Source organism: Chiloscyllium plagiosum, chromosome 2 (assembly GCF_004010195.1).
Source record: "Chiloscyllium plagiosum isolate BGI_BamShark_2017 chromosome 2, ASM401019v2, whole genome shotgun sequence".
In the NCBI taxonomy this organism is placed as follows: Eukaryota; Metazoa; Chordata; class Chondrichthyes; order Orectolobiformes; family Hemiscylliidae; genus Chiloscyllium; species Chiloscyllium plagiosum.
Genome location: NC_057711.1, coordinates 38,618,590 through 38,631,698, shown reverse-complemented (window position 1 = coordinate 38,631,698; position 13,109 = coordinate 38,618,590). Strand labels below are relative to the sequence as shown.

At 40.7% G+C, this 13,109-nt stretch overlaps 2 protein-coding genes across 4 annotated transcripts in view; one reads left to right on the top strand and one right to left on the bottom strand.

Moving 5' to 3' along the window:
* The window catches only part of ak6 (adenylate kinase 6), a 14,224-nt gene extending 3,932 nt beyond the window's left edge, over positions 1 to 10,292 (bottom strand). The window contains exons 1-3 of one of the 3 annotated variants that reach the window (XM_043707976.1): positions 10,136 to 10,292; positions 4,812 to 4,904; positions 3,453 to 3,511 (exon numbers count right to left, since the gene is read on the bottom strand). In XM_043707976.1, coding sequence (XP_043563911.1) covers positions 3,453 to 3,511; positions 4,812 to 4,904; positions 10,136 to 10,280 — 297 coding nt within the window. In that variant the 5' untranslated portion in view covers positions 10,281 to 10,292. Of the gene's footprint in view, positions 1 to 3,452; positions 3,512 to 4,811; positions 4,905 to 7,678; positions 9,529 to 10,135 lie in introns of those variants that run through there. The other 2 variants (XM_043707984.1, XM_043707993.1) reach the window with 2 other exon arrangements.
* A 76-nt stretch (positions 10,293 to 10,368) lies between these two features.
* rad17 (RAD17 checkpoint clamp loader component) overlaps positions 10,369 to 13,109 on the top strand; it is a 59,308-nt gene continuing 56,567 nt past the window's right edge. The window contains exon 1 of the mRNA XM_043707967.1: positions 10,369 to 10,528. The gene's annotated coding sequence lies outside the window, so the exon portion shown is untranslated. The remainder of the gene's footprint in view (positions 10,529 to 13,109) is intronic.

The window sequence follows — 13,109 nt, the reverse complement described above, 5'->3', positions numbered from 1 at the left end:
TGAGGTGTTGGACGGGGTTGGGGAGTGGGAGGTGGTGTTGGACCAGGTTGGAGCGCGAGCGGTGTTGGAAGTGGTTTGGGGGTAGGCGGGGGCAGTGGTTCACACGCGGTGTGCTGCTGCTAGTCTCCTGAATGGGGAGCAGACTTTAAAAATTACGAGCTCCAGAGGAAAAGCACTTAATCGATTATCCGAACGAAATAGTGCCCACCCATCTCATTCAGATAATGGAGGTTTCCCTGTAAAAGATTTGGATGTGAGCATATGAGGTACAGTTAGTAAGTTTGCAGATGACACCAAAATTAGAGGTGTAGTGGACAGCGAAAAAGGTTACCTCAGATTACAACAGGATCTTGACCAGATGGGCCAATGGACTGAGAAGTGGCAGATGGAGTTTAATTCAGATAAATGCGAGGTGCTGCATTTTGGGAAAGCAAATCTTAGCAGGACTTTTACACTTAATGTTAAGGTCCTAGGGAATGTTGCTGAACAAACAGACCTTGGAGTGCAGGTTCATAGCTCCTTGAAAGTGGAGTGGCAGGTGGATAGGATAGTGAAGAAGGTATGCTTTCTTTTATTGGTCAGAGTACAGGAGTTGGGAGGTCATGTTGCAGTTGTACAGGACATTGGTTAAGGCACTGTTGGAATATTGCATGCAATTCTGGTCTCCTTCCTATTGGAAAGATGTTGTGAAACTTGAAAGAGTTCAGAAAAGATTTACAAGGATGTTGCCAGGGTTGGAGGATTTGAGCTATAGGGAAAGATTGAATAGGCGAGGGCTGTTTTCCCTGGAGCGTCAGAGGCTGAGGGGTGACCTTATAGAGGTTTATGAAATCATGAGGGACATGAATAGGATAAACAGACAAAGTATTTTCCCTGGGGTTGGGGAGTCCAGAACTAGAGGGCATAGGTTCAGGATGAAAGGGGAAAGATATAAAAAGAGACCTAACGGGCAACATTTTCACACAGAGATTAGATTAGATTCCCTACAGTATGGAAACAGGCCCTTTGGCCCAGCAAGTCCACACCGACCCTCTGAACAGTATCCCACCCAGACCCATACCCTATACTTACTCCTGACTAACGCACCTAACTATGGGCAATTTAGCATGGCCAATTCACCTGACCTATACATCTTTGGACTGAGGGTGGTACGTGTATGGAATGAGCTGCCAGAGGAAGTGGTGGAGGCTAGTTTAATTACAACATTTAAAAGGCATTCTGGATGGGTAAATGAAAAGGAAGGGTTTGGTGGGAATATGGGCCGTGCGCTGGCAAGTAGGACGAGATTGGGTTAGGATATCTGGTCGCCGTGGACAAGTTGGACTGAAGGGTCTGTTTCTGTGCTGTACATCTCTATGACTATGTCAAAATTCAATAAGATCCTGGCTGATCTGTGACCTGACTTCATAATCCAAACTTTGTCCCATAGATTTCTATTAATCTAAGACATTACAAAGAACAAAGAAAATTTACTACCCAGGAACAGGCCCTTCGGTCTTCCAGGCCTGAGCCTATCCAAATTCACTGTCTAAACCTGTCGCCCAACTCTTAAGCATCTGTACCCCTCTGCTCTCCAACTACTCATGCAAGTGTACAGATGCACCTTAAATGAATCTACCATGCCTGCCTCTACTACCTCTGCTGGCAATGGGTTCCAGGCACCTACCACCCTCTGTGTAAAGTACTTGCTGCATGTATACCTTTAAACTATTTACCTCTCACCTTGAATGTCTTGTTATTGAATCCTTCACCCTGGGAAGGAGCTTATCTCTATCTACCCTGTCTGTACCCCTCATGATTTTGTAGACCTCAATCAGGTACCCCCTCAATCTCTTTTTTTCTAATCAAAACAAACCTGTCTTCATAGCTAGCACCTTCCATACCAGGCAACATCCTCATAAACCTTCTCTGCACCCTCTCCAAAGCATCTACATCCTTTTAGTAATGTGGCGACCAGAACAGTATTCTAAATGCAGCCAAACCAATGTCTTGTACAATTTTAACATGACCTGCCAGCCCTTATACTCAATACCCTGTCCGATGAAGGCAAGCATACCATATGCTTTCTTGACCACTCTGTCCACCTGTGCAGCAACCTTCAGGATACAATGGACCTGAACTCACAGATCTCCAGGCTCATCAACTTCTTCCAAGTCTCTTCCGTTCACAGTATAATTCGCTCTAGAATTAGACTTCCCAAAATGCATCACCTCACATTTGCCTGGATTGAACTCCATCTGCCACTTCTCCACCCAACTCTCCAGTCTATCTATATTCTCCTGTATTCTTTGACAGTCCCTTTCTACTACTCCAACAATCTTAGTGTCATCTGCAAACCTGCTGATCATACAATAGTGCCTCTTCCAGATCACTTATGAATATCACGAACAACAGTGGCCCCAGCACTGATCCCTGTGGAATACCACTGGTAACCTTTCTCCATTTTTAGAAACTCCCTTCAACTACTACTCTCTGTCTCCTGTTGCTCAACCAGTTCTTTATCCACCTTGCTAGAACACCCTGCACACCATGTGACTTCACTTTCTCCATTAGTTTACCATGGGGAACCTTATCAAACGCCTTACTAAAGTCCATGTATATGACATCAACAGCCCTTACTTCATCTATCAACTTGGTCACTTCCTCAAAGAACTCTATTAAGTTCTTTTGTATTTTGTTAATAACCCCTTTGATTAAAAGGCATCAATCTCAGAAATAAAATTAGAAATTGACTCAGTTTCAACTAACGTTTACAGAGAAGGGAGAAAATTTACCACCTTTCGTATATCAAGGCATTTCCAGACTTTGCGCCTGCAACGGAACAGCTCTCATTTTTAGACTCTCTTAGATTTTCCGATCAGCAGAAGTAGTAACTACTGTATAAGTTCCCTGCAATATCTTTAAAGCTTTAATCAAGTTACATCATAACCTTCCAAGGAATCCATCCGTACTTTGTGTAAATTCCTAATTTATGTAAAACTCCTACTTGGAATTCTGATATAGTTCTACTAAATCTGAGACCAGTGCTAATCACAAAGTGTGGTATCTGGAACTGAACACAGTATTCCAAGTGTAAATGAATGATGGAAAATAATCTAAACTCCAAATTGAACTTTATTTGACTCCTAGATAGTTATAAACCATGAGATAGTCATTAAGTATTTAAATATTGAGCTGAGAAGAGCTGGAAAATGTTTATTTAGACATCACAAAGTCCATTTCAGCCCACTCAAAGTATACCCAAAGAAGAAAAAGATAATTGGAAGTTTGTCTAACTGTCTTGACTCGACAAGTCTGATCAATTTAATCAGAATCTAAAACTTCAATAAGATACTATAAAATTAGCAGCAAGTGTATATTTAATAAATATTTAAACAAAAGAATGGACATGGGAAAATTACTATATTCAAAATCATTTTGCGTTATAGTATGGTTTTATATCACAATCTCACCCTGTCTTCATCCAGAATGGGACATGAATATTCTTCATCATAGCCTTCATAAAGATTACCTTTACAATAACATGAGAAACACAACGCAGTTTACATCATCTTTCCAATCAGCACAATAAATCCTGAGAGAAAGCTAGGGATAAATAAATTACATCAACACACACTTTGCAAATATAATGCAAGCAAAATGTATAACTGATACATTATATATTATATTATATACATGAAACCCTGTAATAATAGCAGGACTGAGCAATGATTCCTGAAGAAGGGCCTGTGCCCGAAACGTCGAATCTCCTGTTCCCTGGATGCTGCCTGACCTGCTGTGCTGTTCCAGCAATAAAGTTTCAACTTATTACTTTCCATTGTTTTGCTGAATGTAAAATGTCTATCAATTTACTTGAACACTATGGACTTGTACAAGTCTTAACAAAAGAAAATGTTTTTATTCATTCATGAGATGCGGGCATCGCTGGCTCGACCAACATTTATTGTCCGTGCCTAATTGTCAGGAGGACACTTAGGAGTCAACCACATTGCTGTGGCTCTGCAGTCACAGATCAGCCAGACCAGGACATTAGTGAACCAGATGGGTTTTCTTGACAATCAACAATGAATTCATGATCACCATTAGATTCTTACTGAATTCAAATTCCAGCCTCTGGCATAGCGGGATTTGAATCTGGGTCACAGAACATCTGGATTAATAGTTCAATGATAATGTCACTAGGCAGTTGCATTAATCAGGTAAACTGATGCGGCGGTGTAAGAATCGTTATGAAAACAGGGTCAACTGAGTTCTCTATTATCCAACACAATTTTTTTTTAAAATTGCCCTATGCTTTCATTTACATTTCACATCCTGGAATTGCAGATTTTAAAACATCTCTATGCAAGCATAAGACCTTTACCAACTCCTACTTGTTTTGAAAATGAATAAATACATTCCTTTTGATGTTACTAAGGCAAGAAAAATTCATGTGAATGATAAAAATCTCTTGTGAAACTCTCAAAGATTCAGTATTGGGTTAACTCAGTGTTTGGATTCAAAAACTTCAATCGTATAATGATAAAGAATATTCCATCGTACCTTAAATGCATGGAAAATTAGTCAAGAAATTAAAAGACAGTCATGCTAATCAAGACTGCCAGTAAATACTATTGAGCGCTATTGTCAATTCCAGCTCTCAAAAATAACAACTTTTTCAGCAACAAATGGATTTGTACAAGATCTGACAGCAGACAATTCTAGTAGTTACATTAAGCTGAGATGTAAACTGGGTGGATTACATGATAACTCATTTTATCCAACAATTACTATATTAATATTATGAAATACTCTTTTCCATTCATGTTCACCTTCTTTTGCAAGTTCTCCCACATTAATGTATGTCAATCCAGTTCTTCCAGCCAACTCTTTACCAAGGGTAGTCTTTCCAACACCTGGAGTACCTGTCAAAATAATAAATATAGACAATATTATGACGTACCATTAAAACAACAGGGTGAAGTTTCACTATATACAATCCAGGTTAACCCTTAAGAAATATGACTTCTGATAGGTGATGCCTTAATCTGCTCGGTAAAATGTTAGGCTACAATAAATAAAACTATTGAAGACAGATACTCAGACTTCTCGAAATTTATATTCCACCAACTCCACCTTTGATATTCTTGTTTTCTGTCCTTATTCTCTCTCACCCCTGTTCTTTGTCCTTATGGGTGCAGACTTTGGCAGCTCGTGTGCAAATTGAATTAATTATTCAATAATGGATCACCAGACTTCAAACTTACCTGCAAAGCCAGCTCACTCTCTCAGGATTACCTTAGAGAACAAAGTTAATAAACAGACTTTCTCTACCATTCTCTCCTTAAACTTCTTTCCCTTAAGTGAGCAGCTTATGAATTACTTTGTCCAACTGCTCAGCTGCAGCTGCTACTTTAACCTAAAACTTCTGTGCCTTTGACAACTTATAGCCTGTTGTTTTTGTCCATCAAACACACGTCCTACTCCCTTGATGCCATTCCAATAAACTGGTGGCCATCTGAATTCCCTCAATCACTACACGAGTTGTCATTGTTAATTATGCTCATCTTTCCTCAAATCCTGCTCCCCTTCTTCAACTTCATGTTCCTGTCCAAAGTCCTTAAAGGTGTTTTCACCTCCAAAATCTATTCCCATATTGATCCATAACATCTTTCCCATGCCATCACCTTTATCAAGCTAAGAATTTGCCTTACGTCAATGTGACCAGAGAGTAAGCGATGTCAATAGCACAGAAAAAGGTCCTTCGTCCATCGAATCTACTCAGGGCAAAACACCAAGTATCTAATTTTACCATGTCACTGTATTTTCTCATCATCCTTCACCTGTCTGCAGCTACTGATGCAGTTAACCAAACAATTCTTTAACACTTTTCCTCCATTAAAAAAAACTGGTCAAGTCTGGTTGCACTTTTATCCTCAGAATGGAGCCACAGGGCTGCCAGCAATGACTTCTTTCCACACTAATACAATTGACCCCAATGAAGCCATTCTCTCTTATTTATATATGCTGCTTGTCATGACAACAAAATTGAGTCAACTTTCACATACATGCTGATAGCACTCAGACTGAACTCTCCACTCTTCCATGTTCTACTTCCTATGTTCAAAGATTGGATTGTGAGACCATCATAGAGAAATCACAATTCTCTTCAGTTACTTTTTGCTTCTTTGCTCGTGCCTCAGGGCTGAGGATGACTTGATTCCACTTTGAGGGGAGGTAGGAATTGTCCAAACTGGGAGCTGCAGACACTGCCACAAGTGGGGCAGGTGGTGTTTGAGGAGACAAATGGATAGGACACTCTGCTTCTCTGCATTCTTTCCACTGCTGGTGCATGGCCTCCACATGCTCCACTCAATGATTCTTCAAGTAGTTGCTGCCTTCTCCAGTTTGCACATTCTGGGCAAGCAATGCATTTGCTTATGGAGGTTTTCAGAATGTCTTTGTAACATTCCTTCTGACATCCTAGTGATCACTTACCATTCGGAAGCTTGGAGTGGGCCACTTTCAACAGCTTCCTTATTTCCCCTCACCCCACATTATCCCAGTCCCAAGCGCCCAACTTGGCACCACCCTCCGGACCTGTCCATCATTTCCCCCCCAATCTATCATCTTCTCCTTCACCTTGATCCACCTATCGCTTTCTCAGCTACCTTTCCCCAACCCCCACCCCCCTCCCATTTATCTCTCAGCATCAACCCACAACCTTCATTCCTGATGAAGGGCTTATGTCAGAATTGTTGATTCTCCTGCACCTCGGATGCTGCTTGACCTGCTATGCTTTTCCAGCACTACACTCTCAACACTCGTTTAGGGAGTCTTGTGTCATGCGTACGGACAAAGTGGCCTGCAGCTGGTTGTGCCTACCCAGTGCCACAATACTGGGGATATTGGCCTGGGTGAGAGCATTCTTGTTTGTATGTCTCTCTTGCCAGTCAATTTGCAGGATTTTGCGCAGGCACCACTGGTAACGACTCTCGATGGATTTGAGGCGTTTGCTCTACACAGTCCATATTTCTGATGATAATTTCCTATTAACACTAAAATCATAATCATCCAACCCTCCTACAAACTCCACACCAATATTACCGTCTCCTGATTACTGTAGCAGGCTGAGCAAGATTTACAAACGCAGGACCTCAGAACAAAAGCAGGCCTTTCACCCCTACAAGTTTACTGCACAATTCAATAAGATCATGGTTGACCTGGTTGTGGTCTCAATCCAGTTTTTTGTCAGACCCTCCCCCAATTTTTGACTTTCTCGTCTATTGAACATTTATCTAACTCTGCCTTGTACAAATTCAATAGCCCACTGTCCACAGCTTTTTGGTGAAAATAATTCCACATTTCACAGACCAGCAAAAAAAAATTTGTTCTAATCTCAGGGAACAGAACGTGAAACTGTTGAAGTTAGATGTGGAGTGAAGGTAATCAGAACACAAATATGAGCATGGAAATAGTTGAACTCAATGGTCTGTTTCTCTGCAGTAAACATGATGCATTCATGCAGTCATGTGTTGTACATAAATAAATCACCGTGTTCAATGAATGAATGAATTCCCAATACCTCCCCATTTACAATCCTGATTATGTTCTGATCCTGATGAATTTAATTCACACTATCTCAGTAAACTCTCCCAACCCTAAGACATTGCATTCCTCCAAAGTCCAGGCCACAAACCTCTATGCATGTCTTCTAAGATGCCCCTTAAAATTGATCTCCTTGGCCAGATTTTTGATCACTTGCATTTAGGCCATCTTCTTGATCTCAGTATCAATTTTTGAGTGATAATCTCCTGGAATGCAGTGGATTGCAAATGGGAATTTTTATTATATTAAAAGGTGCTAAAAAACTGCAAACATTTTAGAAAAATACTATATATGGTTCATTAGGAATAACTGATATTTTAGATCAAAATCTCATTTCAACAGTCTTCATTTTAGAAAGCACTTATTCCAGTTGAATGCATTGTGGGAATGAACTGAACTACATAGAAACAGTGAAACTAAGAGTAGGATTAGGCCATTCAGAACTTCCAGCATCCTCCACCATTAAATATGATCAGGCTGATCATCGAACTCACTGTCCAATTCCTGTTTTCTCTCCATACCTTCTTATCGCTTTAGATCTTAAAACCACACAGAACTCTTTTTTGAAACAATTCAATGTTTTCGTCTCAACCACTTTCTGTGGCAGAGATCTCCAGAGGCTCATCACTCTCTGGGTGAAGAACTTTCCCCTCATCTCGGTCCAAAATGGCCCATGTTGTATCCTAAACTGCGACCTCTGGTTCTGGACTCCCTGGTAAACGGGAACATTCTTTGTGTTTACCCTGTCTGGTCCTTTCAAAATTTTATATTTTGAAATCTTGAAAGTTGATCATCAATGCATCCAGTATTTCTTGGGCCACTTTCTTAGGGTTCTCTGGGATGTAGATTTTCGGGCCCTGGGGATTTAACCGCCTTTAGTCCCATCAATTTCCCGAACACCATTTCCCCACGAACAGTGATTTTCTTGGATTCCTCTCTCTCATTTGGTCCTGTGTTCCCCACCATTTGTGGGATGTTATTGAGTCCTCCTTTGCAACACAGAACCAAAATATGGATTTAGTTGGTCTGTCGTTTCTTTGTTCTCCATTCTAACTTCCCCTGTTTCTGAATGTAATTGTTTCCACCAAGCTTTTTCACTTTACATCGCCATAAAAGCTTTTAGAATCAGTTTGTATATTCCCCGCAAGTTTATTCTTGTACTTTATTCATAAGAACGTAAGAAATAAGAATAGGAGTAGGCCCATTGAGCTTGCTCCGCCATTCAATAAGATCATGACTAATCTTTTTTGTGGACTTAGTTCCACTTATCCACCCACTCACCATAATCCTTAATTCCTTTACTATTCAAAAATCTATCTTTGCCTTAAAACATTCAATGAGGTAGTCTCAACTTCTTCACTGGAAAGGAAAATCCACAGATTCACAACGCTTTGAGTGTAGAAGTTCTTCCTCAACTCAGTCCTAAATCTGCTCCCCCTTATTTTGAGCTTTGCCCCCAATTCTAGTTTCACCTGCCAGTGGAAACAACCTCCCTGCCTCTATCTTATATATTCCCTTCTGAATTTATATATTCTTGTATAAGTCCTTCCTTCCTCTCCCCTCCTCAGTTTTTCTAAATTCTACTTAGTATAGTCTCTACCCAATCTCTCTTCATAAACCAACCCTCTCAACTCCAGAATCAATCTAGTGAACCTCCTCTGCACTCCCTCCAGTGCCAGTACATTCTTTCTCATGGAGGGAGACCAAAACTGTACACAGTACTTCAGGTGTGGCCTCACCAGCACCCTACATAGCTGCTGCATAACCTCCCTGTCTTTAAACTTCATCCCTCGAGCAAGGGAAGACAATATTCTACTTGCCTTCTTAAATCAATCACTGCATCTAAAAACCACCTTTTTAAGATTCATACACAAGAACACCCAGGTCGCTCTGCACAGCAACATGCTGCAATTTTTCACTGTATAAATAATAATCTATTTTGCGGTTATTCCTACCAAAATGGATGACCTCACGTTTACCAACATTGGATCCATCTGCCAGACCTTTGCCCACTCACTCTGCAGACTTTGTACTTAGAGGAGAAAGTGAGGTCTGCAGATGCTGGAGATCAGAGCTGGAAATGTGTTACTGGAAAAGCGCAGCAGGTCAGGCAGCATCCAGGGAACAGGAGAATCGACGTTTCAGGCATAAGCCCTTCTTCAGGAAGATGGGCTTATGCCCGAAACGTCGATTCTCCTGTTCCCTGGATGCTGCCTGACCTGCTGCGCTTTTCCAGCAACACATTTCCAGACTTTGTACTTACTCTACAGATTTCCAACGTCCTCTGCACATTTTGCTCTACCACTCATCTTAGTGTTACTGGCTAACTTTGAAATTCTCCCCCTCTTAATCGATCCTTTTGTTGTCCTTTGCTGAAATCTAAACTGCTCCCACTCAGGTCTGCGGTTTTGGGCCAACTTCTCCGCATCTTCCTTGGATCTAATACTATCCCCAATTTCCCTTTTTGTTTTGTTTTGATGCCATGGCGAAAGACAACAGAAACGGCAAAGAAAAATATTGATCCAGGTATGAACAAAAAGTAACTTTCTGGTCGGGGTTTGAGTTACTCGACCTGTCAACAGGATGTTCGGCTCCCTCGCCATGTTCCAGGCGCGTGTGGTCGGACTCCTGGGGTCCTTCCCTTGGTCCTGACCATCTGTATGCGCGTCATGGCCTGTCCTTTCCACCATCATCTGAAGTGATTCAAGAAATTATATACTAACAGACTGAACCCGGTCCGGTTTGCGACTGATCTGAGCGGAAAACAAAGATTCAATATCTCGTCGCTCTAACATGGAAGGACTACAGGCACTTCTGAAGATAGCTAACAGCCTGCGCCGGTGGCAGGAAGGCCCCCGGAGTGCAGTTGGAGTTTTTTAAACCGGACGGAGGGAAGTGAGAGTCCGGGGTTTTGCGGTGAAAATTCTGACTTGTTTGGCAGGTATGTGTGGACAGGTCATTTCAACTTGATAATGCAGTGTCCTGGCGGCTGCACTAACATTCTGTGCCCCTTAAAGGTTTTTGATTTTTGTCCTGGCCTCGGGACCATGGTCCAAGAAGTAGCCGGGCTCTGCGCTGCAAGTCTGGGGACCCCATCCAGATCCGCTGCTTCTGTAAATTCAGCGTTTTGCATAAGCAGTAGGTATTCCCTTCACTCTGATTACAGGCGGAACAATGTTGGTAGAAACCAAGAATCTCCCACCTGTCTTCTGCGCAGGTAGAAGTAGGTTGCAATGTTCTCTTTGCCGTGTATCTGTCTGTTTCCCATGCTGCGTTTACCTTTTCCCTTTTGTGCTGCTATTTGTACGCTTGAGGTATTAAAATCCCAACTCACTTCTCTGGAATTTATTGCCCAAATGTTCCGTCAGTCTGACTTGTTGTTTCATCTTGTCAAAATTACTCGGTCGGGAATGCTCATGTCTGTCAAGTTCTGTATTCTTCTCTTTCTTCCCCGATCCCCCAAAAATCGGTTTACCGAATTGAAGCTTCATTTTCTACCTAGTTTTAAACTGTTTGTTCCCAAACCAAAGTGTGACTCCAAACTGTCAGCAATAATGATTTTCTAATAGGTGCTCTCCAGGACAATTAAGAATTGGCAACAAGTACCATCTCTGCTAGTGATGACCACGTCCTTGAAAGAATAAAGGAAAATAAAATCAAGATATGGAATCCTTTAATATCTTTGCCTGTATCTCCCATTACTTTCCTTGTTCAATCTTGCCTTTTGGTTTTTGGTTCCCCAATTTGTACATTTGAGTTCCTGCATAATGGTTTTGCACCATACACCAAATGCCACTATATAAATATTTGTTTATGTGTAATATTATTGTAGATAACTAGGGGCTAATTGTTGTGTTACTGTGTGCAAATCAGTTATGTGCCAAGTAATAATGCACCTGTCCATCAGTCACTAGGAGAACAGCAAGAAATATACATGACGAAGCTCCAATATTTTGAATCCAAAGTGGGATTATGTTTAATCTCTGAGAGCCAGAAGATGTAATGTGCAATGTATAAAAACAAAAACAGAAATTGCTGTAAAAACCCAGCAAGCCTAGAAGGCTCTCTGAAACTGAAGTGTTAATTCTGCTTTATTTCCACAGATGCTTGTGGACATGTTGAGATTTTTCAGTAATTTCTGTTTTTGTTTCTGATTTCCAACATCTGCAGTTTTTTTATATATATTGTGTACATACTGTACACATTGCCATTCCAAAATCAAGGATAAGAGGTCTTCTTTTGATTAATATCAGACTGTTTGTTTAATTATGGAACCCTACCATTTGAATGAAATATTTTCTTAATGTCTGCTTCGCCCTTTCCAAAATGTAGCACGGTGGCTCATTGGTTAGCGATGCTGCCTCACAGTGCCAGAGACCCAGGTTCAATGCCAGCCTCAGGAGATTGTCAGTCTATGTGGAGTTTACACATTTTGCCCATGTCTGCTCCAGTTTGCTCCCACAATCCAGAGATATGCAGGTTAGATGAATTGGCCATGCTAACTTGCCCATACTGTTTAGAGATTTGTAGGTTAGGTGTATTAGTCAGGGGTAAATATAGAATAATAGGGGAATGGGTCACTGTCAACTTGTTGGACCAAAGGGCCTGTTTCCACACTTAAGGGCTTGTCAGATTCAAAATGTTTTTCCTTAGTTTGCATGTACGTAATCAGCTCAGATTTATGTTGTCAAGATAAAAATCTAGTTTTAGGATTTAAACAGACACCATTAGCTTTCCCGCCTGAAAGGGATGCAATTTTGTTGCTTATCCCACTAGCTACATGTTAATAGTTTTAAATGGCAAGTCACTCTCGATCTTGGTTTTTCTACCTCTCTCGCTCTAATTTTGAACCTCCAGAAAACTTAGCTTTGACCAAACACTTAATCACTTGCTATATTGTTTCTTGCTTTGCATCAGTGTTGATTTTTGTCTGACTATTTTCTGTGAAGCACTTTTTTCTGTGTTAAAGGCACACATTTAAGTTGTTCAAGATATAATAGATTTGAATCACTCCCTTTTAAATCTAGCATCTGGCTACTTGGAAAAATCAAACCAGTCAGTCAGTGCAGTGTGGTAAAGTTTGTACAATATGTGAATTTGTATCAATTTTTCAAAAATATATTCGGGTCTATGTATTTAATTCATCCTGTTTTACATGCACTAGCTACAGGAAATGGTGAGGTTGTTTGGCTAAATTTTTCAAAATGCACTGGTCCACTGCCTTGACAGTAATAAGTAAGCAAAGGGTAATGTAATGTCTCTAGCCAAATGAAATCTATTAATTCCACTATTTGAATTGGCCGAGAAGCATTTTCATTGACTGCAGATTGTAAAAGTACTGTAATTACACAATTCATTGCATGTCAAAAGGTTTCACTGGTATTGCATGTATGGAAACACAAAGTGATTATCTGGGACATGATGGTACCTTTAATAACTCCCAAATGTCTTATGGATTGCTGCAAATTTTTAATTTAAATTAATTTTCACATGTTACATACGGTGTTCCTTGCATTCTGTAC